Source organism: Equus przewalskii, chromosome 2, assembly GCF_037783145.1.
Source record: "Equus przewalskii isolate Varuska chromosome 2, EquPr2, whole genome shotgun sequence".
In the NCBI taxonomy this organism is placed as follows: domain Eukaryota; kingdom Metazoa; phylum Chordata; class Mammalia; order Perissodactyla; family Equidae; genus Equus; species Equus przewalskii.
The window spans coordinates 71,532,325-71,558,782 of record NC_091832.1 but is presented as its reverse complement, the minus strand read 5'-3'; the positions used below and the strand labels follow the sequence as shown (position 1 = coordinate 71,558,782).

Below are 26,458 nucleotides of genomic sequence, written 5' to 3'. Positions count from 1 at the left end.
GAATTCTGTGGAAAAAGGTAAAAACAGAAATGGTCAGGGGAAAAAAGCTTTCTTACCTTGAAGTAGCAAATAAATATAAAACAGAGTGGGCCAAAATACTGCAGCACCAAGAGCAGAGTGGTATAGGACAACCTATGAGAGTCCGATGGAAATTTATCAAAGCACACGTATTTGTCCTTGTACGTTTCGAGTGTTAGATTTTGGAACGGTTCATCAGTCAGTACTTGATAGATTAGGAAGGGTAGAGAAGAAGCCACAGCAAGGACCCAAATGACAGCAATACCTATGTAAGCATGTCGATTATTTGGTCTCCACCCTCGTGGGTTGATTATTAGCTGATGTCGTTCCACAGCAATGAGAACCAGAGAGAAAATGGATACAGTGATTGAAACACATTGCACAAAAGGATTCAACTTGCACATTGTCTCACCAAAAACCCAATGGTCCATTAATGTGTAGACAAATGTAAAGGGGAGACACATGATGGCAACAAGCAAGTCTGAGAAGGAAAGATTCACAATTAAGATGTTGGTAACATTTCTCATCTCCTTTTGTTTCAAGATGATTACGATCAAGGCCAGGTTTCCAGAGACCCCAAGAATGATCACAGCTCCATAAGCAAGAGCTAATGTAAATATCATGGCCAAAGGCAGATGACAATCATCATTTTCAAAAGCCAAAAACTGAGAATTCTTGTCTGAAAAATTATAGTATATTGAATGATTTTCAACCTGCGAAAATAATGTTGAATTCATTTTGATTGGTTTGGTTGTTATAGATTACTTTAGACAAGTGGACAGTAGGTTTCTTCAAAGCAGGTCAAATATTCAGCTTATTCTTATTCCCCATATTGGAATCCATTTATCAAAGTTATCCTGAATTCTTCATTCCCTTGAACTGAACAATCTGTAAAGAGAAAATGACCAATTGCATTACTAATTTTATTGAGGGCAGTTGAAATGAATTCTGACTCATAAAACTATTTAAAGTGAAGACATTGAAATAAATAAAATGTAATCTGTATAAACATCTTTTTAAAATAGCAGAAACGGTACAACATTTTGAAAAAAAGTCATAATGTTTTTAATTGGACTTGCTTACACATGAGTTTTGGCAAAACAGAGTGGTCTGTAAAGTAGTAAGGTGTGTGTAAACCTCACGCCCCAAATCTTGTATAAGCAGTCTATCAGTATATTTTCTAAAAACTGTAAGAATACAAAGATGTAATCAAATCTTAATGCACAGCTTAAAAAATATATGAAACAAGCAAAGCAAAACAAAAAAATTACCTAATTCTTCCTCTTACTGTAGAAATGAAAGAATTCATTGCAAGGTCAAGTTGTGGTAATAGTTCCACCATACACTGAACTGCTCCTTAAGGGAGACATTATTTAGTACAAGTATATTCAAAAGGACATGATCAATAAAGCGAAACATCAAAAAACTTTGTCATGTGAAGTACTATTGAAGGAACAGAAGATGTTTAGTCCAGAAAAGACATAATAGGCATGGTAGAGACATCTTCTCATATTTGAATGGGTAGCACGTGGCCTAGGGCGCTGGGCTTAGAATAGTATGTCAAACTACACAAGTTTGAAGTAGGACCAAGGAAAGTCTATTATATTAAAAAAAACAAAACAAATTTCACATCATTATGAGAAAGAAAAGTTTAATCAAATGAAATGAACTGCCAGCAAAATTAGCAAGTACTCCATACACAAAAGATGATGACTACTCGTTGAAGGACTTTCTCGGAGTTCTTGCATCGCGGAGGAGAGTCAACCGGATAACTCCGAAGTTCTCCTCTAACATTAAGATTCTATGATTTTATTAACATGTCAGAAGCTTCCAAAGGATTTCTAAAGTTTTATTCACGTACACATCTTCCCTCTCCACCAGACTGTATACAGATAAAATGCAGGGCTCTAAATTAGAGTCATAATTTTAATTTTTCACAGCATTTTGTGATATAATCTTTTCTTACCAACAAGACAAATGACAATAGCGTTGTGGAGATTAAAAGCTCCTTTTTAAAAGATCTCTGATTTCCCCTACATTACTAAGTCAATTTATAAGACAGGATATCTCGTGTTAATTAACAGGCCATTGTGTCTGTGTTACGAAAGAGAATTGCGTTGCTTTCTTTCTTGTGTGAGAACAATACGGAAAATCATGCAGATTTTCTTCCATTGAAAAGGAGATAAGAAATTTAATGAGAAAAAAATGCACTTGCCTTTTAAGTGGTGCCTCTAATGAACCTTTCCTTGAGTGTTTTTGCTTTCTAGAATATGGAGTGTTTTTTTATTATAAAACCACAACTCGGCTTCATAGCACTGAATAAGAATAAAAAGAAAGGTTGCTAACATTAAGTGAGAATGAAAGTATTAAGAATAGGAAGGGTAGTGGAAAGATTTCAAGGGTGAACATTGTATGAAATATGGTTCTCCCCTCCTCTATGCAACGACCTCTAATGATTCCTTAACTTATGTGGCAATCAACTTTTTCTCTCAAGAATACCAAAGGCAGAGAGAATGACCTGTGTCTCAGTGTCTGAGAACAAACCTTGAAGAAGCAATTAATAATTTAAAAATTCTTCGGAAATTTCTCACTGAATTCAAGAAAATTTTGCATCATACTTCACATTCAGGTTGCCATCAGGATATTTAACATTACTTTTCAGTTAACTGTGAGTTTTTCTTCATTATTTAAAGGAAAACTAGCATGATGGGAAAGTGCATCTTCTTTAACTTACAACTTCTCGTGGCTCCCTGTTACCACCACCACCTCCCTGTACCATCAGCCGAATAAGCATCCCCGTATGTAACAGAGGAGGTATGGACCATTGAGTACATTCCTCAGCCTGCCACTTGAAGACCTCTACATTGTGCCTTCCTTCTGCCTTTCACTTCCTGCTTTAATAATCCCATTGTGAATGCTCTGTTCCAGGCAGGCCAGTCTCTTCACAGTCCAGCAAGTGTGCCTGACCTGTTTTAGCATCTCCATCTGCGCCACTGCCATTCCTGTTGCTGGGTGTTTTGTCTCATCACCATTCCAAATTCTACCCATTTTCAAAGCACTATTTAGTCCCTAGAATCCTTGATTGGCTCCTCTCAATTATAACACACCCTCTTCAAGGTAGGTACTGTGTATACCTCACAGTACCTCGCAAATATTAGATTTAGAATAAGAATGCGTTGACTGACATAGTAGATGCACGGTTGGAATAGTAGGCTCTTGTGTGACTTCACCTTAACATCAATATTTCAATTCCATCACAGTCCTTTTGCATGCAAAATGGATGCTAACTGCAATAGTCATTTTATTAGGTCAGGTAAATAGGGAGAAATGTTCCACTTTGTGTAAAAAAACAAAAAGGAATCGTCTCTGGAGGAAAAGTCATTCATTAAATAAATATTTATTGAACCCTTATTTTGTGTCAGGTGTGGTTTTAATGGAGACAGCAGCAACCTTTTCATTGAGTTTTGTCTTGGGGGCAGAGAAAGACAAGAAAAAATAAACTAGTAAAAGAGATAGTATGCCAGATGATAATAAGTGCTATGGAGAAAAATAAAGCAGGAAGGGGGAACTGGGGGAACTGGGATTACTGGGAGTTGCAGTTTATTCCTGGGTGGTGGGGAAGGCCTGAGAAGATGGCATGTGAGTTAAGACCTGAAAGGAGGGAGTGAGGGAGCCATGCGGTTATCTCGGGGAACCACATCTCACACGGAAAGAACAAATGTAAAATGCTTAAGGCTGGAGTGTATCTGGTGTGCTAAACAGTAATGAGAAGTGGAATAAATAAGGGAGAGGCTAGTAGGAAATTAACTGGAAGGGGTAAACAGAGGAAGAACCCACTGTGTAGGGCCTTATTCCACGGGACAGTCTGACTTTTACTCTGAGAGAGAGGAGGAGTCGCTGGAGAGTCTTTGGTGAGGGCATGAAGGTACAGACTTGTTTGAATATTATTACTCTAGCTGCTGTTCTTAACAAATTAAGACAGGAAAGAGAAGAAGTAGGGAGAGTCATTAAGAGGCAAGGGAAATAATCCAGGTGAGACATAATGGAAGAACAGACCAAGGTGTTAGCAGTGGAAAGGAGGAAAAACAGAAATTTTACATCCACTGACTGACTTTGGCAAAATTCAATACATATGTGAATTAATGTAAACATTTACTAAATCATTATAATGTATCGGGTACAGAGACGGCTTTCAAGCAGATGAGTTAGATAACATACTGACACTCTATTCTGATACCTTTGAAATTATATTTGATAAACACGCCTTGTGAGAAACAGCAGTTTTCCTACTAAGTAGAAGTTAACTTAGCTCCACAGAAAATGCAAACTTTATCTTTTTTAAGTGTTTGCAAGCTTCCTGCTAAGTGCACATTCGGTAGCCCTTCCAGTTGGATGAAATAGTTCTGCCTTGGATAAAATGTGTATTTTCAGCCTACGTTAGTATAATTTCAAGAAAGAAGAACTGTCAGAAAATAACAATACTAAGAGAGGAAGAATTTACATACATTATCTCTGCAAGAGAAAATAATTTGATATTTACAATTCCAATATATATTTCTAAAATAGGGTATGCAGCTACAGACACTGAAAAATTACACGTTGCTAAATCTCAATATAGTTGTCGCGCATTTAGAGACAAATTAGAGACACTACATACATCACCACTTGGCAAATAAGCCCCCTTCCCATGGGAAATTTTCTTGTTCTTTCCAATTAGCATGTTGGCCTTGCACTGCTTGCTGTTGTTAGCGTGTTACTAACTGAAAATATAGCTTTCTGGTCATAACCTGCTGCAGATAAATTTTTTCATATACTCAGAATGGCTGGTCACCTCACTTGTTTTGGAAAAGAAATGTCAGCCTTGTGACACGCAGCCTCCCAAAGTTACTGTTAGTTTATCTACAGGAGTTACATAATTCTCTGTTCCTTCCTGTCCGGGGAGGGCTTGTTCAACAGACAGCCGCCTTAAAACAATAAGGAAAGACTAATAAAGCAGTAGCCACCCACCGAACAGCACTCAGTCTTTCGTCATGGGTGGGGAACTGGGCCAGACAGCTTTCTGCTCTCTCTTGCTTCACCGGGGAAGCAGCCTAGAGTCTTGGGATTGACAGCTTCTGTTTCTCCGTTTCTGTCCGGTCAGAGACAGGCATAGTCTGCGCTTCCCCCGCCCCGCCTGTGTGTGCCACCTAGCAAGTTATGCTTTCTCGTAGCCAAATTCGAGACCAATGGGGGGAAAAAAGAGTGGAATGTTAAAACACACGCCTTCTCTCTTCCCTCTCAGGTTTTTCCCGTGCTCCAGGAGTTACCAAAGAATGAAATGGGGTGTGTTAAACAAATGGGCATGCTTACGCGCCCACCTTTTTCATGTTGTGTAGCTAGGTGAATCGTCCCCAATTTTCCCCATTCCTAACCTCGCGCCCCCCTCCCCCATTCGCCTTCCATCTATTCGGCAACGTCTCTACCCAAGATGATGAGAGACTGGCAAAACAGAACACATCCAAACCAACCAAGCACAGCGAGCAGAGCCCAAACTCAGTCAATTCTCTATCCCTAGCCCAACATCAGTCCTTAAAACATCCGCCTCTCTCTCGTCTACCTGGGGACCAATGGAACACTCTTAAACCACCTCCGCCTCCTGTCTATCCCTAATAGCCAAACCTTGCCAGGCTCCATCATCAATCTTCTAAAAGGAGCTAAAGAGTTCGATGATTAAAACTCAGAAATAAGACGGTGTCTACCAGGGCGCAGCGACAGACTGGGAGGGCCCTGCACAGGGGGAGCAGGGCTCGATTCCAGCCCAGTCGCGGGGAAGCCACAAGGGTCCCGGGGGCCACGCCTGCTGGGGTCCGCGGCCCCTGGGGCGAGCCAGCGCCTCCGCCCGCTCCCCGCCGGACACGTGCCGCGCAAGGAGGACGAAGGCGGACGATCCTCCAAACCCACCCTTCCCAGCCCATGCCAGCGCTAGTTCCTCCGCGAAAACTCCAGCGCAGCCGTCCCCAGCAGAGGCTCCAGCCAGCTCCAGAAAAATGCGAAAGATGAGAGAGATGAGGGCAAGACCAACTAAGGGCACCTTCCTAGCCCACCGGCTTTCTTACCAGAGAACCCGACGAGAGAACTCGGATCCCGTCCAGAAATCCTCCGGGGGAAGCGTTTGCGGATGCCGCGAACTCCCGGTTACCAACATCGGCCCCACACCCTTGGGCAGGAGCCCTGGAGTTATCCGATCAGTCGGAGCATCCTGCGACCTGAGCTCTCGGGGAATGAAACCTTTTGAAAGGCTGACTCCACACCCCACCTCAGCTCCCCGGAGTCAATTTCGGGCACTCGTCTGCTTTTTCTTCTTCTCTCATCCTTCACCTCATCAATAAGAGATTTCTCAAAAGTCCCTTCAAAGGTGTAAACTTGAAACTTACCCTCTGTTGGATTTGTCTTTTTCGCCCCTGTTGATTAAAGCGAGAGGGGTAGTAATGGAAGGGAGCAGAGACGGGAGAAAACATCTGCTAGTATTTCTCCTGCTCAAATCCCAGAGATTGATGAAGATAGGAAGAGACGCCCCCTTAAAGCCTAACTCCACCTCATCCCGGGATCACGTGAGGGCGCCTCGCGAGTAGCGCCTAAAGCTCCCCCACAAACTCCTCACCGTGGATGTACACCTCGGGAGTGCGTTGCCTAGGAATTCTGGAAAGAAAACCAATGAAACATATCCACACATTGTTAGACATATACGCACGGTGCAGAAGGAAAGTACGCCTCATCCCCATACAGTCCTTGACTCCGGGAGGGCTAGGCAATTTTTCAAGGCTTTTAAAAAGTCAATGCCACTGTATCTTCCTTTGTTTGCAGGTCAGTGCCATCTTGTGGCCGAAGCCGTACCCGGCTGAAAAACTGGAGAGTAAACCCAACTCAAGAATTGAAAGGGGTTATTGACGGGAAGAGGAAACGTGAAATTCACCGCAACAATGCCACTAATATGTTTTTTATTTTCTTTTGTGACGTTCAAATATTTCTCATGCCAGTACCGAGAAATTTTTTCCCTCATTTTAAAAGTGAACAAAGAGAAGATCTTAAAAAAAGTAGAAGTATAGCCTGGCCTTTTAGTCCTCCTTTCTTTCCACTGAGAACATGCTTTGAGTCAGATTTGTTCCCAGCGCCCAGCTGCTTTTTTTAGGGGAGCACGACTAACCGAGCATTTGCCTGGCGGTCAAAAAGAGTCAATGCCATTTCCTCGGTGCTTAATCTACTACAGTACTGAACGTTTTGAAGAAGAGAATAGAATGTACAGGGAGTACATTGATGGTGGCAAAACCATCATGGTGCCCGATGATTCAGGCTAATTACTGAAACAGTGATCTCAGATGTTTTACATACGTAGCTCTGCTCTGCTTTGAAAAGTCAAGGTTGTGTAATTCACATGCACACACAAATTATTTACTGAAGTAGATGGACAAAACTTCTGCCAAATCAAACCATCAGAAAATAAAGTCTTCCTAGTACAGCTATAGGACACCACCTAGGCTATGCATAAAAGTTTTATTACATAACAACTGTGATTGTATTCTGTCCTCAAACTAAAAACAAAACAAAATCCCAAGACCTATGGAATCGCCTAAACTTTATACTGTTAAGAAATGTTTTCTTTTTTCTGGTTGTTAGGCTGAATAAACACTATTTAAAGCTCAGTATAAGCCAGAGCTCATTTATTTACATAGATAGGGATGTACACTATCTCTGATTTATTTTTTCCTTAGGAAAGCTTTCTAAAATATTTGTCATTAGACATATTTTTATATAGTTGGAAAGGGATTATGATCAAGAACTAAAATATCATGGTCATGTAAGAAATGTACTATAAGAATATATATGATCATACATTAAAAAATCCTGTAATAGAGTAAAATGACATATATATTTTCTTTTTTTTTTTTTTACCAGCGATGAAAATACAAGGCATAGTTCAGCATTTCAGTTCTTTTAAAGAGCAATAACTCGTTTAGGTTTCTATTGACCCTCCGCTACTCCAACCCTCAAGTCACATTCTGTTCCTAGAAGCAAGTTAACCCTAAGGGCTTGATCATCGAATTGGCTACTTTTAGCCTGCTGCAAAAACTACAAATGAAGTAATTTAATTCTTTACTCAGAGTACATTTTTACATAAGCATTTTTGCTATATCAGCAAGTATTTTGGGCTTGAGAATATAATTTGGACTCATTAGACACTTTCCTTTCTGTGTTTTCAAAGGATGCTAACAAAGGCATGTCAGCAACAATGCCTGAACTACTGGGGCCATTGAATTTTGTCATCTTATTAACTTAATTTTTATAAAGTGATCCCGTAAGGCAAAATTATAAAGCTACCTTCTGGAGATATTAATATCAGTTATCAGTCTTCGAAAGATCACTGGCCTCAAAAGACTTTTTTCTATGCCAAATTTTATGGTACAAGGGCAAGTTTTGAAATGTTCAAGAAAAACAGCAAAATTATATAATTCTCTAGGAATATCATTTACTAAGGACTCTTTGCAATGTGTGAACTAGAAAAAATAAGCATAGTATAATAACCAAATACAACATAAGATCCTCTTATAACGTAATCTTATGGAAGGTTTCGAATAAAGTAATCTGAGTTCCTCAGAAGACGCGTTAAAGAGAAGATATGTGTTAAATACAGATCATTTCTTTTTCCACTCTTGAGCAGTCAGTTGCATACTTTCGTACTTGGGATACAAAGTAGATAAAATCTCACCTTTGCTGAGGAGAGAGAACTTTTTTGCATTCTGTGTATTTCCTCCTAGAACTTCATAGCAGCCTGACCTATAAACCATGACTAGGAGAATTAAATTAATGACCTCTTCTCATATTCTCTTCAGCAGCAGTCTTGTTCTGTCATTTAAACAAGGAGATAAATCTACTCATTAAATCTCTGTAGATCTTATCATCTAAAAATTAGAACATGATTGTAGTCTGGCCCTTCAAATTCCATGATTCAATAACTGTCTAGATAAAAATGCGTCACTATACTTGCTACTAGAATTTATCCACTGTAATTACTTTATCGGTCTCCTGATGAATTTCTGCTGCAAGGGTTAAAGCTCCTGAAATGCTCTTAGACCTTGATACAGGTGAAGCATCCTAAATTATCATTCAGAAAAATCTTGATAGGCATTAATACTATATGTGAAAACTTGAATGGACATAATATTGATAAGGGGGAAATTGCATCGAGGTAGAATTTACTATGAAATATGTTGGTAAATCAGTTCCTATTCTATGAATTAATTATACACCAGTTTTTCCTTTTTTCTATGACTTAGCTACTGCATTTCTTTGAATCTATAAAGCCGCAGAACGTTAGTTGTGACATTATTTTATGAACCACCAAGAAAGAAAAAAAATATTTCCAGTAAAGCAGTGACATACAATCAATTGTAAATGAATCTCAAAGTTGGAGTATCAAAATGTTAAAAAAAAAAAAAATCTCCATCTTGGAACCAATGAAATATAGTAGGTTAAGAGTTTTGACTAAGGGCCGGCCCCGTGGCCGAGTGGTTAAGTTCGCGCACTCAGCTTCGGTGGCCCAGGGTTTCGAGGGTTTGATCCTGGGCGCGGACATGGCACTGCTCATCAGGCCATGTTGAGGCAGCATCCCACATGCCGCAACTAGAAGGACCCACAACTGAAAAACAAAAACAACTATATACTGGGGGAATTTGGGGAGAAAAAGCAGAAAAAAAGAAAAGATTGGCAACAGTTAGTTCAGGTGCCAATCTTTAAAAAAAAAGTTTTGACTAAATTGGTTCGTACAGTTAGTCAATACAATCACTTTATTCAGTTGTCTTTTTGAGAGAATTAACTAGCAGAAAACAATAACAATTTACTTAAAACGTTAGTATGCAATTATATAGACAAACAACTCAATTATCTTCCTTGTGTAGAAGAAGACAAATACTATTTGTGGATTTACTCTTGATTTTAAATGGGAATGCACTTCAAGAAAGTCTTCACCTGATTACATAAGCTACAAATTTAGGGCATTAAAAAAAACTGTCAGAAGAAGACTCTAGAAGACTAGGATCTTAAAATTATTTAGTAAATATCCAAATATTTTCCCACAGATCTCATATTGTCAGACACCCTTTAGACATTCAAGGAAGTGTAATGTTAGGTTATAAAAGTATAACATTATGCATTTATTGCATGGTATAATAAAAAGAGCATTGTGATTATTACTATTACTGTTTTTGATTATAATTCTTATTATTTCTTTCATATCTCCTTTCAAGGAGATGGAATAGGAATAGGTGGTAAGAAGGGCAAGTATGAATGCCACCACTGAACCTTCCATCATCTATGACACTCTCTCTGACTGTTCATCTTGCCTCATCGCACCCTCAAAATCTCAGGCTTGGCATTAGACCCTTTCACAACACAGTGCTTCAGGTAGCCAACATCAGTAGATCAGACTTGGTCCCATGATGTACAGCTATTTCACACTCCTGAGATAGGGCAATTTTTCCCAAAGATAGGATAAAAATTCCTTATGCGCAGCTACATAATATCACAAATGGGCACACAGGTGGTATGAAGGGTTCCCAGGTACACTTTGCTTAGGTTAAGTATCCTTTCTTTATGCCTTTGTTTCAGCTCTAGCTGTTGCTTTTCTTTCCCCAGATACATATAAATCTAGAAAGTGGGTAAATATCCAAGGATGAGCTGTGGTATAATCTGACTATTCTCAACCTAGGAAATTGCTCAGCTACCACTTTCTGCTAGCATAGCAGCTAGTTGAAAATAACGCAACCAAACAGACTTGCAGCTACAAATTCAAGCCTTGAACATTACCCAGAAATTCTTGGGCTTGGGTGACAATCAATTCTTCTCCTGTTAGAAGTTATGTCAAATTATCACCCCTTTCCCCCAGCCACCTACCTCATTTTCTGTCTCAGTGGACTCATTCTTCCTTCTAAGATGAGTAAAAGCCATAGGGCGTTCACTCCCTAACTTTCATATCCCTCATTTTAGCAATAGATCCCCCTGCTCAGCTGTTTCAGCGCCCAGGCTTTGAGTGACCCTAGCCCACTGATTTTTCCCAGCTGATGCCCCAAACATCATGTGACAGAGACAAGCCATCACTGTTGTGCTCTCTCGATGTGCTGATCCGCTCAATCCATCAGCACAATATCTGAGTTGTTTTATTCCCCTCAGTTTTGTGAGGTCTGTTACATAATAAGATGACTATAATACCTGTTTATTCAATGATTCACTTTTTTTGGCTCAAGAATAAAATCAAAACAAAAACAAAATTGTTCAAGTCTTTCTCATTGTAACTCTTTCACCCATGTCATCTTCTCTAGCTGACTTCTCTTTCCTGGCTAGCTTCTCCAAGAATAAGGTACATTTATTGTCTTCTCATTTGCTCCTCAAATAAGGCCCACCTGAGACTGCTTCTGCTCAGGACACCAATGGCCAAGGTCAGCAGATACAATTCAGACTTGACTTTATTCTTTCTGTTGCATTTGACTCTCTTGACCATCCTCTCCTCCTGGAATCTTCTTTTCCTTTGACTTTCCTAATTCTACACTTTAGGCTTTTCTTTCCTAACTGGCTGTTCCTCATTCTTCTCCCCCAGGATCTATGGTCTCCATCTACTTCTTAGGTGTTTTTTCTCCCTAGGATCCTGTTATATAAATGGGCCAGTGATGGCTTTTGTATACTAGCCTAAAATGGTCCCCATATTCCTTCTTCATGGCAGGCTAGGACTATTAGCACAAAGCCGGACAGCACCAAACTCAAATTCACTCACATCTAATTGCTTTAAATGTAGTCCAAATAAGTATATTTTTAGCCATTTAGAGCCTGCCTACTTTACATATCCTGAGAGACGGCACCCGTCACCTGCCAACCATAGATAAGACAAATCCTGTAGCCACAGCAGACACCAAACCACTGCTTTCCTTCAGAGCTCTCTGATCCAAGTCTCTCCACCGTGCTGCTGAGTTACGTCACCTAGACAGGTAAGCTACCTCTCTATTTTCTCCTTCTCCCCTGAGAGTCCCCTTGTCCTACCCCCCTTCTGTGTGGCAGCTCCACACTGTTGTCACTGGAAGCTCTCGCTGGAGAGTTCCCTGTCATGCAACCTGGTCCAAGACCACCAGAATGAAGCTCACATGTCCTGCTTTTTGTACTCCTGTCTCTTCCTTGCTCAGCCCTGAAATCCTCCAATTTACCAGAGATCTCATTCTTAACCTTCACCTTTTTTTCATTTTTAATGCATAATTAAACCCTCTGCCATCAATTGCATGATTGTATGCTCATAAGCCTAAATTTCTATGTCAATTACAGAACTCCCTCAGATTTCCTTGGCAAATATGCTTTTCAGCTGGTGGACCTAATCTCAATCAATGACATCATCTCTATCACTCAAGCCAGACCTAAGAATCGTCCCCAGTATTTCCCTCTTTCACACGCTCAAATTCGATTGGTCACAAATTCAATTGGTCCATTGGGAACCGATCACAGATTCTTGTTGATTTTACCCCCCTAAATATCTCTCAAATGTGTTCTTTCAGATCTACCAAGCTCTACTTATTTCTCTACTAAATGATCTCTCTGCCACCAGCTGCTTTCACAGCAGTCCAGTTATATCCTTCCCCAGCTTACATCATCTAGTCGCTCTCCAGATCCTTCAAGTAAAGTGCAAACAATGTTTTTTTTAACCGACATTTTCAGTATCATCCTCTACCACTTCCACTTCCCACACACTTTCGGTCATACTGAACTATCTGCACTTCTCTGAATGCTACACTCTCTCTCACCTTCATGCTATTCCCCCACTTATTTCCTATCCTCTCCATCTGCTGGTTTAACTCACCATATCCTCAAATTTCAGTTCAAGTACCTTCTCAACTATGAAGCTCTCCCTTCTATCTCCCCAGCTCCCCAAACCCCTGCGTAGGCTGAGTCCGCATTCTTATTTATATTCCTACAACATTCCAAGTTTATTCTAACACAGAATTTATCCCACTATATTGCAATTAATTATTTATTTGCACAGATTGACAACTACACTGTGATCTCTGGAAGGCAGTGACACTTTTTTTCACTTGTTAAACTTAGAGCTTAGAATAATATCTGGCATATCATAAGATACTGAAAAGAGTTTTGTTGAAGAATTGAAGAACAAGAAATAGAGAGGATTACATAAATTGGGAACATCACATATGAAGCCCATTTGTTCAACTCAAACAATAAAAAAAATGTCTTGAGCAAAGTTGTGATGGATTATTATTTTTAAACACACACATAATGCATGTATACATTTTAGACATGTATATGCTTACTACTATACTCCTCTTGATAATTCTCATATTTTTAGATTTTCTTACGTGTTGATTCTGCTTTCCCCATTAGGTGTAACCTTGAAAAATGTGCCCTACTGCCTTTGAAAATGTGTATAATGTCTAGTAAAGGAAATGTCTCATATCTTTTCTACCTGCTGAATAATATACTTTTAAAAGCTGAATTACCTGTGAGGATGATAAGAGTAAGAATACGGTAACACATGCACTTTTGAGGACCATATTATTCAATCATATCGACTTTTGATTCTGGGCTTATGCTTTGAACAGTTCTCTAAACATTGTTTTCAAAGACTATTCAAAACAAACCAACATACCAAAATTAAATAAATAAACTGTTCCTCTTTCATTTCCACTTAGCTATATTTAGACTTATAACCAGATTTAAAATATTAACCACGAAAAATTAGCTAAGAAATGGAAATTTACTTTAAAAAAGCAATATTGGGGGGATACTTCCTGACAATACCACTTTTTGTGAGGAGTTTTAACCTACAAAAGGGAAGAATATGTGGCCTACATATGGATTTACATGGTAGAATATTTTGCCTCCAAAGGAATCCATGTTCTCTTCTTTTATATTTTTTTGCTGAAATTTTAAACATAATATAATGAGATAAAGAATGATTTGTTGATATGTATGACACTCACAACTTTTTAAAAGAATGAATCAAATATCACTATACAGTCATTAAAGCTGCAGGGAAGAGAATGTGCCAGTAATAATGGGAAGCTATCAACAGTATTTCTTTCTTCTCTTTTTTCTCTAACACGGAGGGGAGACAAACAATTTATGTGACTATTAAATTTTTCTGAAGATCAAAAAAGGTTCTTTTTCTACAAGTATGTCTGCCATGCATGCTTGTTAATGGCATAAAGTCATAGGTATTCAGAGCTGAAAGGAGGCTCCAGATCTGCCAGTCAAAACATTTCATTTTACAGACAAAGAAAGTGAAGACTAAAAAGATTAAGTGCTTTGCCTAAAGCCGCACCATTAATTTGGGATAAAATCTGGCTGCAATCCAGGTGTTCTAACAAGTGTCCATTATACACATACGTATGTGATACGTGATTGTATAACTATATCTGTGTGTATCACCTATGAGGGTATGCATTTTTAGCATGGAAAATTTACTTTAAAAAATGAAGTGTAGGGGCCGGCCCCGGGGCCGAGTGGTTAAGTTCCGGCGCTCTGCTTCGGCGGCCCAGGGTTTCGCCGGTTCGTATCCTGGGCGTGGACGTGGCACCGCTCATCAGGCCACATCGAGGCGGCATCCCACATGCTACCACTAGAAGTACCCACAACTAAAATATACAACTATATACTCGAGGGATTTGGGGAGAAAAAGCATAAAAAACAAAAAAGATTGGCAACAGTTGTTAGCTCAGGTGCCAATCTTTAAAGAAAAAAAAAGAACTGTACATTTTTTCTCTGAATCAGTCATTGCTTTATATTTAATGATTTAATCATTAGGGAATCAAAAGGAGAGAGAAAATTTTGCTAAAGTAGCACTGCGCTTGTCAGAAGAAGGTAATGAAATGCTTATAGCTCCCCCTTAGGACCTCAAACTTATCATTGAATTGCCTGGGAAAATAACTCTATGCACACAATACTTTGGTTTAACTATTTTAAAAAAAAATAGGTTTTGTTCCTTAAAAAAAGAATTTCATGTATCTCACAATTATAAGTTAGTTCCTTGTTTTAAGTCCTAAATATTGATTATATGACAAACTACTACTATTCCAAATAAATCAATGCAGCAAGGAACATCATAAAAATATTTTTGATGACACACAGAAATGGCCCTTTCCACATCTTTTAAAAATTAAGAATTTAAATTTACCACGATAGAAACACTGGATAAAGAAATGTTTACTCTTAATGAATATAACACAAATTGTCACAGAAAAAAAATACGTCAAATAAAATGATATTATTTTCTCTAGTTTATTTATCCCCACTGTTCCTATAATTAATATATCAAGATCACAAATCATTTGAGATTATATCAAAACACTTCAGTAGCTGTCCTTCACAAATGGTAGCTGTTATTAAAATGCAGCAATAACTTTGGCAAAAACAACAGGCATGTTGCTCAGAGAAACGTTACCCGCGGCACTGTTTGGAGATTGTTTTATTATTCTAGAATTTGTCTTAGGAGCCTCTAGTGATTTTAACTTTCACCTTCGTAGATAGCGCTTTCTTTCATAACTGATAAAGAACCATAAGAAGTGGGAAATAGCCAGTTTAATTTTGTAACACACATAAAACCCAACTTAATTTCCCAAATGCGTATTTTACAAATACTGAGTAGGGACAGCACACAGAGCAGAGGCGGACATTACTATTTCTGTTACTAGGAGGAGGAGCCCTCCTGCCTCAGAGTTACTCCATAAAATAGGAACAAAATTACTCTTATGTTCTACAAAGAGTGATGAAGATCTCGGTCTGGAATCCCTCCTGGGAAATTTGAAGATAAAAGCACACTTATTCTCATATCTCCCTCTTTGTGTAGCGTATTGTTGGAATTTTCAAATTGACAGTATCTTCAAAAAAAGGATTCTTAATAATTTTTGCCATGTATATCGAATGTGTACTTAAAGAAGAAATTCTGCCTGTCTTTTTGAGGCTTGCATGTATGTGTGAGGGGTGGGAAGGGAAACGCTGGCTTAATAAAAATTTTCATCTCCATGACATGCTGGCCTTTTATACTTAATACTCTAATAAAAAGTTACTTCAACCTAAAAGTTCATATTATCAAAAGAAAAAATAAATTTGTGGAAAAGAAAAAATGAAATTCATCTTGAATTTTAAATATCTGAAAGCCCGTACCATAGACTGGTTGTTTGGAAGACAATCGCAATGGGGTTCATCTGGAAGTCATTTTAGAGCCAATGGTATTCCAAGTAGGTGTGTATTATAACTGTGCATGGGATGAAGGATAGAAATTTCTGTGGCAATGTGTAGTACATTGACTGCACAGAGGTTGGAGTTAAGAAAGTCTAAGAACCAAGCTTTACTTTCTCTCTGGCAACCCCTTCTTGACACTCCCATCCCTGCCCTCACCCAGGCAGAATCCCATGGGCCTGCTCACATTGGCTATCTGTTAAGCTTTGGGAGAGAAGACACTACTATTCCAGAAGGAAAACAGAAAAGAATGAAATAGGAACTGGACTGACTTGAGGTATTTAAAAGCTCTTGGATGACTCTCCGGCAGATACAATGACAATCTATACAGACCACCTGAGGATCAAATGGTAAAATTCAGCAGAAAAAGGGCACAAGAAACTTTGTCTGACTTCTGGGATAACAGCTAATGTTTGCTGTCCCCAGAAATCAGATTGACAAATTGCACTGCCCCCAAAGGATACAGCTCTCTCCAGTTTACAGAGTGCCGGTCCCACAGAACTGCACTCATCACCGGACACACGAGGTTGTGACTGTCACTTAGTGTCCAGCTTGAAAGTGTGCAATAAATATACGCTTTCCCTGGCATGGCTATGGTCAAAGATATACGAACCCCTCCCCAATCTCTCTCTCTTTCTCTCTCTCACACACACACTCACTCACACAAACACACACACTACAAAGAAGCCTAAAGTACCTGCCAACTAATGACTAGCTAAAAGAAGGCAAACCTGCGCAATACATTTTTGGAAACACTGGGAATGGAAATCACGTTGAGGAGAAACAGGAGCACAAGTTTTGTTGTTTATTTTTTAACCTATGACAACTCTTTTTACCCCCTCATCTTTTCTCTCACTGAATATAGACTTGAGACGCGCTGATTCCATTTCACCCTCACTCCTGGGCTCCACGCCTCTGGCCATGCCCACCACTCCTGCTCCTTAGCACTGGGAAGAAATCATTTTCGCCTTCGCGGTGCATCACCCCGGACTCTCTTGCATCCCCAACACGTTCAGGTCCATCTCTCTGCCTACACTTCTCCCTTCCTCCCTCCAAAGAAGGTGGAGAATAGAGCAGTCTTCGATTTTGGTGTTGTTTTTAATTCTTTTCCGAACAAAGAGAAAACCTGGGCTTTCAAGCTTGTTCTCAGGGAGTCTAAGCTCTTAGAGATACCCCCGTAGCCGCACACCAGCCCAAGCCTCCTCCGAGTTCTTCACGGGCTGGGGGCAGAGCGGGCAAAAATCCCACTGTCGAGTTAACTTGGCCTCCGCGGGGACCAGAGGCTGGGGAGACGGGGTGCCATCCCGGGGGCCTGCAGCTTCTCCATAGGGTCCCCAACAGCAAGGTAGGGGCAGAGACGCTCCAGCCCCGGGCTTTGGGAGAGGCTGGCGCGGAGCAAGCGCTCTGGAGCAGGGGCTCGGGGGTCGCGGGAGCAGTCACGTGCTCCCGAGGCGCCTCTAAAACCCCCGCGGCTCCCCACCCCCTCCTCCCCGCCGCCAACTCCAGGTCCTCCTCCTGCAGCTGCCGCCGCCCAGGCGAAAAAGCCACCGCACTCGGCCGCGTCCCCCGGAGCCGATGCGCCGGCAGCGGCCAGGGCACCCCGAGGTACTGGGGTAGGACTCTCTCTGCCGATCCCCACTGCGCGGGGGTGGGCCCGCAGGGAGGGATCGTGGCCGATCCCGGCGCGGGCGGTGAGTCCGCGCGGGGCCCCGGGAGCCGCACTCCTGTCCCCTATCCCCGGGCGCTGTCCGTGCTCTCGAGAGGGTGGGGTGGGGAAGCCAAACTGGAAAAGTGGGGGTTTGAGTGGCGGATGAGGCAGTTGTTGGCGTGAAGGGAGATGGGGGGAAGGGAGCGGGCAGCATCCTTTGGTGCGGGGCAGGTACTCACCCAGGGTGGAGCAGGCACAGGCCGAACCCGGGAGGAGAGTCCGGGATCCGCGTGGGAGCCTGGGCGCAAGGCGCTGGAATGGGGTAGGGGGGCTCGGGGAGGAGGAAGCGCGCCCCCTTCGGCGGAGCGAGCCCCGGGTGCGCCAGGCTGGCGTCCGAGACTGGGGAACGGCTGCCCGCTGGGGGCCCTGGCCGGTGCTCGGCCGTGGCCGGGCTCCGGCGTGGGCCCGGGCGCAGTCCACCGGACGCCTCTCGGGCCATCCAGCTGCCGCGCCGTCCCGCAGCTGGCCGGAGAGCCGGAGGCAGCTGCGCCTCAGGGGCTACGCTCCTCTTTGCAAGGTGGCCTCATTTGACAAATGCGAGCAATAACACACGTCCATAAACCTCGAATTTCAGAAACAGGGAATTTCTATTTCCAAGTTTACCGACCTTTAGTTATCTTTTAAAGGAACGGAACCATCGTGTTGGATCGAAGCCAAGAGACTTTACAGTAGACTACGGAAATAGCTTAAGGTTCTTTCAACAAAATTTTGCAGCCCTATGCGATTTGAAATTGCGGATTTCTTAAGGGAAGAGAAACTCGGCACTTAGAATTGATGAGAAGGTGGCGCGTGCCTGTGTGTCTGCTGCAGAGCTGTATTTATCTTTCCAACTCAAATTTTGCCAGATTCTAGCTTTAAAAGTAAATCGTGGGAATATTTGAGAACGTGGAATCTTGCCGTTGTTCCAGGATCACAACAGTTGATAGTTTTATCATTGCAAAAAAATTACATGTGTTTTATTCTTTTGTGTGATTGGCGTCCTTTGTGAGAAGAAAGAAGTGCATTTTCATAAGGCAGGAAATTATCCTAACAAAGAAACCTTATTCAAATGTATAAGCTCAGTCTTTTAGTGTCCAGCTCCCTGCAGTTCCTCCTATTATTCTTTTTAAGGACTGTCTACTTAAAATACTGAAAATCTATTCAGAAAATTTCGTTTGTCTTGGTGTCAGATATAGATCAATTTTTTTTTTTTTAAAGATTTTATTTTTTCCTTTTTCTCCCCAAAGCCCCTCCAGTACATAGTTGTATATTCTTCGTTGTGGGTCCTTCTAGTTGTGGTATGTGGGACGCTGCCTCAGCGTGGTCTGATGAGCAGTGTCATGTCCACGCCCAGGATTCGAACCAACGAAACACTGGACCGCCTGCAGCGGAGCGCGCGAACTTAACCACTCGGCCACGGGGCCAGCCCCAGATATAGATCAATTTTTATAAGAAAGTTGCAATATAAGGAAATTACAATGCTTTTACAAAGACCTTACCTTTAATTTAAAGTCGCCACAGTTTGACCAAGAACTTTTATTTTTTCCACTTTTTCTGGGAATTCTGATTGTGGGAGATAAAACGATGCAAAAGAAAAGAAGGGAATCTGTTAATAGGCACAACATGGGTTTCACAGAATCGGTATCGGATTTCTTGTCAAATAATATTTCATATTTAAAACATTCTTTCTGGTTATATATCATAATTTCTCTAATAATCTGAGATGAAGTAAAGTGTATGAAATTACTATTATGTATAAAATATTTATGTTGTATAAAATAGTGCAGCATCCATTATAACACTTGTTGAAAAGCAGAGAATTATTCAACAGATTTACATTCCCATTATAGGTTTGCTTATTGTGCTTTTCAGGAAAAAGGAAGTGAAGACATAAGTTTAGGAAAGAAATCCTTTGTGCTTTTTTTCTTGCATTTTAAGGTAGTTTCTCTACCTTAATTTTTCAATTTAGAAAACAGAAGACAAATCTTATTGGGTAGAATTTTCCTAATGTTTAAAATATCTTCTAGCTATAAGGAGGCACTTTCATCCCCACCCAACCCATTTGCAGTATCTGTTATTTAGTTGTGAGAGATCATTCATTGGAGCAGAGATTCATGGAATGCTCATTTTGTGCAGAGCACGATATTGGGTGTTAGGTGTCTATATGTTTGCAGTAGATGGGGTGGGGTGAGGTAGAGGGAAAAGAGATTGACTATGTAGTCACACCAAAATAAAATGAATAAATGAATCTTAGAACAGAGAAAAAGCATGTGAAAAAATGATAATTTATCAATCTATCAATAGGTACAAATTAGTATCCATTATATTCAGCAACAGGGCAAGTGTCCAGGCTCTAATGAAAAGAGCACATCACTGGCAGTCAGGAGAATGCCAATCATTTATTCATACATCATCCATTTAGGGCCTTTTATATCTCTGGCACTTGCAGTCTGCAGTTACTCACTGTGTAACCTTGAATTAATCTCTCATAGAATATTCCTCACATAGCACATTTTATTGGTTATCTCTATGCCCCCAGAGCCTAGCAGAGTACCTAACATATTAGGTTTCAATAAATAATAGTTGAATGAATAAAGAAAAGAACAACTCATCTTTCTTAGCTATTCATTAATGAGAAGGGTCTCCCCTCTTTAAAATTATATATAAATTAGTGGTTTTTAGGGAGGGAAAGAAATGTTGCTCTGTTTTTCCTATGTCTGATGAATATTCAGGATGGCATTTCTTTCACTTTCTTACTAATGATACAGTAGATTTTATAATTTAATGAATTCAATATTTTATGTGCATATATTATAATAGAAAAGTTTTAGTGACAAACTGTGAAATCTGATGTACTTTTTCATTTAAATAAAAACATGTTGTAAATATTTTTTATTTTAGTTTTATGTTGCTTATGTGATAGCCTTTATCAATGAAGATAATCTAATTTAAAAATTTAAAGTGCTAAACTATCACATTTGTCTTGTCAACTTAAAAAGTAAATTTGCCTATTTTATCTCCAAATGAGTTTATTCGGGAATAGCCAAAAGAAGTTCAATTCAGGATGTTCATACTTCGACAAACCATAAGCAAATCCAGAAAAGAAAGAAGGGGGGAGTTACTTTTATAGAGGAAAAGAGGGAGTAGGGAGGGGCTGTTCTAAAGGAAAGTACTTTGGGAGAAAGTACCAGTTCAGGGCACAAAGGCTTCTCATTAGCTGAGCTGCACCATTGCTCTTTGGCTGGGCTGTTGCCAGGTGGGGAGAGAAGTCTTCCCTCAGTAGAAAAGTAGTTTTACTTCCTGTCCAAGATGCAAGCTTCCCTCTTTTCCTGTTTGGCATAATTGACACGTGTGATAGGGCATGGGAGCTCCCCCTATTAGTTAATGTTTCTTTTATTAGTTTCCACAGTCTGTGTGGGTATCTCTTCATTTCATTTTGGGCCCTTTGGAAACTTGTCTAATTTCAGTGGTTCCAATGTATATGTATATATAAATAGACATACACATTATATATTCCAATATATATGGATATGTGTATATATGTATATGTCTGTTTACTCAGACATATACATATATATACATACATACACACATAGTGATACTCTATCCTGAATTTGCCCATAGTTCCAGGATGATTAATTTCTATTATTTTAAAGCTGGGAAAATTAAACTACTTTTCTAAAATGATTAGTAACAAATATTTATTTAGCATCCACTATGTACAACATACTCTATTAGGCACCATTATTACCATGAAAAGAATTAAGACATCTTCCCTTATCTCCATTAGAGTCCACTGAAGAGGACTGACCACATACATTGGAGGCAATCTGAGATTTAGACTCAAAACCACATTGTTTCTATTACCACAAATTGTGCTGCATTTCCTCTTCAAAAAGTTCTGTACGGTAATGTTTTACTCCAAATGAGTGTCATCCTAGAGTTCCATGCCCCAAGAAAGCACAAAGTCCTTGTAAGATCAACTATCCAATGTCTCTCTTGTCCTTGCCTTTGTAGCAGAAATGGCAATCGGTAATTACTGATCTACAACAGAAAAGGATACTTTGAAGAAAGTAAGTCAAAAGAAGAATAGCTAAGCAGGGTCACAGTAATGAATGGCCTGGGCACGTTGTAAATATAAATGGGATCATGAACAAGCTGCACGGAGCCAGGTGGCCATCAGAACTCAGGAAATCAGGCAGAAAGGCCAGGCAAGGCTGCTTTGATTAGAAGCTCACTGACCTATCCAGGGAAGTTGCAGGGGAGCCACTGACTAGTAATATGATGAATAAGATGATCCAGTAGGCCACATGAGTCACTTGTACAAGTTATGCTTTCTAACTTGAGATGCTATCAACGTAAACTGTTGGTTAAGGTCTAAGAAAGAATGAATGAGATGCTGAGCTTTTTGAATTAATTTATCTTTAAAGGGATGAAATTAGCTTCCAGAAAGTAATTCCATTAACAAAGAATCAGTTGTAGAAGTGTGAAAAACTTAAACTTTCAGATTTTCTCATAGCACGATGATGTCTGTATCATCCTGTTTGAAACTTACTGTGCATAAAACTGAAGTTAAAGTTATTTATAATGAATGTATGTATACAATAGGATTTCCTGTTTGGAAATTTATTGGACCACGACCTATAAGTCCCTTATAAATTGAAGATAATAGTATTTACTATTAATTTAAATATATATTTTTTTATAGTTTTAAGTCTAATTACCCAACTATAGATCTAGAAATAGGTAGATAAATATATATTGCTCTTAGTGAAAATGCTTTTTTAAGCTACATATGTATCAAGATCTCTATAGCAATGTGTATTCATAAGAATTAACTATTGCTGTGCTGGTAATTCTGTAAGAAATTCTTACTAAAAAGGTGACAGGGATTACTTTTTTAAAGAGGAGAAGGGATTCCTTTTGCCTCATTGAAATTTAGGCGTTTTTGTGCTTCATGAGATGGTACTGTCAAATTTCTAATATGTAGAGGTAAATAAGTAATACCATTGTGTTATTAATAATATTATGTTATTAATTTCCTTTGAAATAAGAAAACTTATTATGGGGTGTTATATTAGTATCACTTCTACCTTTATTTATTTATTTTAAAGATTTTATTTTTTCCTTTTTCTCCCCAAAGCCCCCCGGTACATAGTTGTATATTCTTCGTTGTGGGTCCTTCTAGTTGTGGTATGTGGGACGCTGCCTCAGCGTGGTTTGATGAGCAGTGCCATGTCCGCGCCCAGGATTCGAACTGATGAAATACTGGGCCGCCTGCAACAGAGCATGTGAATTTAACCACTCGGCCACGGGGCCAGCCCCTACCTTTAATCTTAAGATACAATATTTTCCTTAAACAATGTGAGTACATTGAATCTTTTTTAAGCTGAGATCTATTTTCAGTTTTTTTTTTTTAAGGAAGATTAGCCCTGAGCTAACTACTGCCAATCCTCCTCTTTTTGCTGAGGAAGACTGGGCCTGAGCTAACATCCATGCCCATCTTCCTCTACTTTATACGTGGGATGCCTACCACAGCATGGCTTTTGCCAACCAGTGCCGTGTCCGCACCTGGGATCTGAACCTGTGAACCCCAGGCCGCCGAGAAGTGGAACATGTGAACTTAACCCCTGCACCACCGGGCTGGCCCCTCAGTTTTTAAGTTAAAAAATAAACAGGTAAATTTTGTTGATCATGGAATGATTTTGCCGTCCAGCATTACATTCACATACTCATACAGCTTGATAAACTGAGTGCCTATTATATACATTTAGGTCCTGGGATAGTGTTTCTCCCCTTGAGAGGCTTAACTTTGAACACTGCGTGAACTGGATAGTATTTAGAATACTAGGTTTTTGTTGAATTTTTCATTTTCTTATCAATATTTTTTTAACACCTGCAATGGTGAAGTTACTGTGTCCTGTATTGTGGTAGATACCATGGTGAATGAGGGACAGTTTCTGCTTTTGCCGTTACATTTAAATTGATAAGGCAGACGGGTATGCGTTGTCATTGCAGTGCAAAGCAGACTGTGACATGTAGCATCAGATCACTATAAACAGAAGAGTATGGGCTTCTGAAGAGGAGCTCGCATCCGGCAGAATAGACAAAGGAATAGTTTAGGACAGGTGACTTTTAAGTTAGGCCTGATTCAAGTAGGAAAGGAAGGAATGTTTAAGGCAAGATTAAGCGACTATACCATGTATCAGGTACCTTGACTAGAAAATAACATTAATGAGCTATTGTAAATTAGGTATCTTGAAGTTCTTATGTACATTTACCTTTTCTGTCCCTTATGTTATTTCCTACACAAATTTAACAGAAGTTAACACACCGTAGAAATGATAGACTTAAACTTACTGTAATTGTTATTGGCTGATACTTGCACTCCACTTGGAACCAATTAAAACCTCAGGAAAGGGGCTGGCCCATGCCGAGTGGTTAAAGTTCCGTGTGCTCCACTTCGGCGGCCTGGGGTTTGCAGATCCTGGGTGTGGACCTTCTCCACTCGTCAGCCGTGCTGTGGAGGCATCCCACATACAAAGTAGAGGAAGACTGGCACAGATGATAGCTCAGGGCTAATCCTTCTCAAGTGAAAAAAAGAGGAGGATTGGCAATGGATGTTAGCTCAGGGCGAGCCTTCCTCACACACACACACACACACACACACGCACACGAAAAATCACTACACTCTCTTCAGAGATTAATAAGGTAATGGGAGCAAATTGTCAAATTTAGTTTCCCTCTCCGTGGATTAAATTATAGTAGTCATGTAATTTTTTTCAAGTTGTTAACTAATGTCTTTTTATTCCAAGCAGGATTATAATATGGATTTAGAGCTCAAGGACTATTACAACAAGACTCTTGCCACAGAGAACAGTACTGCTGCCACTCGGAATGCTGATTTCCCGGTCTGGGATGACTATAAAAGCAGCGTAGATGACTTGCAGTATTTTCTGATTGGACTCTATACATTTGTAAGTCTTATTGGTTTTATGGGAAATCTACTTATTTTAATGGCTCTGATGAGAAAGCGTAATCAGAAGACTACAGTAAACTTCCTCATAGGAAATTTGGCCTTCTCTGATATCTTGGTCGTGCTGTTTTGCTCACCTTTCACACTGACCTCTGTCTTGCTGGATCAGTGGATGTTTGGCAGAGTCATGTGTCATATTATGCCTTTCCTTCAATGCGTGTCAGTTCTGGTTTCAACTTTAATTTTAATATCAATTGCCATTGTCAGGTATCATATGATCAAACATCCTATATCTAATAATTTAACAGCAAACCATGGCTACTTCCTGATAGCTACTGTCTGGACACTAGGTTTTGCGATTTGCTCTCCCCTTCCAGTGTTTCACAGTCTTGTGGAACTTCAGGAAACATTTGGCTCCGCATTGCTTAGCAGCAGGTATTTATGTGTTGAGTCGTGGCCGTCTGATTCATACAGAATTGCTTTTACTATCTCTTTATTGCTTGTTCAGTATATTCTGCCCTTAGTTTGTCTAACTGTAAGTCATACCAGTGTCTGCAGGAGTGTAAGCTGTGGATTGTCCAACAAAGAAAACAAACTAGAAGAAAATGAGATGATCAACTTAACTCTTCATCCATCCAAAAAGAGGGGGCCTCAGGAGAAACTCTCTAACAGCCAGAAATGGAGCTACTCATTCATCAGAAAACACAGAAGAAGATACAGCAAGAAGACAGCATGCGTGTTACCTGCTCCAGCAAGACCTCTTCAAGAGAATCATTCAAGAACACTTCCAGAAAACTTTGGCTCTGTGAAAACTCAGCTCTCTTCATCCAGTAAGTTCATACCAGGGGTCCCCACCTGCTTTGAAATGAAACCTGAAGAAAATTCAGATGGTCATGAAATGAGAGTAAACCGTTCTATCATGAGAATAAAAAAGAGATCTCGAAGTGTTTTCTATAGACTGACCATATTGATATTAGTGTTTGCTGTCAGCTGGATGCCACTACACCTTTTCCATGTGGTAACTGATTTTAATGATAACCTTATTTCAAACAGGCATTTCAAGTTGGTGTATTGCATTTGTCATTTGTTAGGCATGATGTCCTGTTGTCTTAATCCAATATTATATGGATTTCTTAATAATGGGATCAAAGCTGATTTAATGTCTCTTATACACTGTCTTCATATGTCATAATTCTCATTGTTAACCAAGGAAAGAAAAAATGGGATCATTTAAAAATATATTTATGATAACTATGTATGTATAATAAACAAATTTTGTTAACATATGGAATTTAATTTATGTAAGCGTTCTGGATTTGAATGTCAGTTCATGATATATGGAAGATAATTTTAGTGTGTTATAATACAAAGAATTCATTTGGTTGTATTAAGTCAGTGTCAATCCAACCTGTAAGGTTAATTTAAAAAGTAGTTATATTACCTTTCATTTCATCTTGTCTTGTAAACAAATGAATTATAATTTTTTGTTTAAAATAAAAGCTATGCCTAACCAA

General features: G+C 39.8%; 2 protein-coding genes across 8 annotated transcripts in view; one reads left to right on the top strand and one right to left on the bottom strand.

Moving 5' to 3' along the window:
- NPY1R (neuropeptide Y receptor Y1) overlaps positions 1–19,270 on the bottom strand; it is a 21,089-nt gene extending 1,819 nt beyond the window's left edge. The window contains exons 1-2 of one of the 4 annotated variants that reach the window (XM_008542039.2): positions 18,169–19,270; positions 57–906 (exon numbers count right to left, since the gene is read on the bottom strand). In XM_008542039.2, coding sequence (XP_008540261.1) covers positions 57–755 — 699 coding nt within the window. In that variant the 5' untranslated portion in view covers positions 756–906; positions 18,169–19,270. Of the gene's footprint in view, positions 1–56; positions 907–6,113; positions 6,800–18,168 lie in introns of those variants that run through there. The other 3 variants (XM_008542187.2, XM_008542116.2, XM_008541965.2) reach the window with 3 other exon arrangements.
- NPY5R (neuropeptide Y receptor Y5) lies at positions 17,382–26,458 on the top strand. 4 transcript variants are annotated; one of them, XM_008541864.2, is made up of 2 exons: positions 17,382–17,886; positions 24,787–26,458. In XM_008541864.2, the coding sequence occupies exons 1-2, from the start codon at positions 17,857–17,859 to the stop codon at positions 26,134–26,136; spliced, it is 1,380 nt and encodes a 459-aa protein (XP_008540086.2). In that variant the 5' UTR covers positions 17,382–17,856; the 3' UTR covers positions 26,137–26,458. The 4 variants fall into 4 exon arrangements, with proteins under 4 accessions (XP_008540086.2, XP_008540013.2, XP_070464600.1 ...); XM_008541791.2 differs by having other exon boundaries at positions 17,609–17,886; positions 24,784–26,458; XM_070608499.1 differs by having other exon boundaries at positions 17,784–17,894.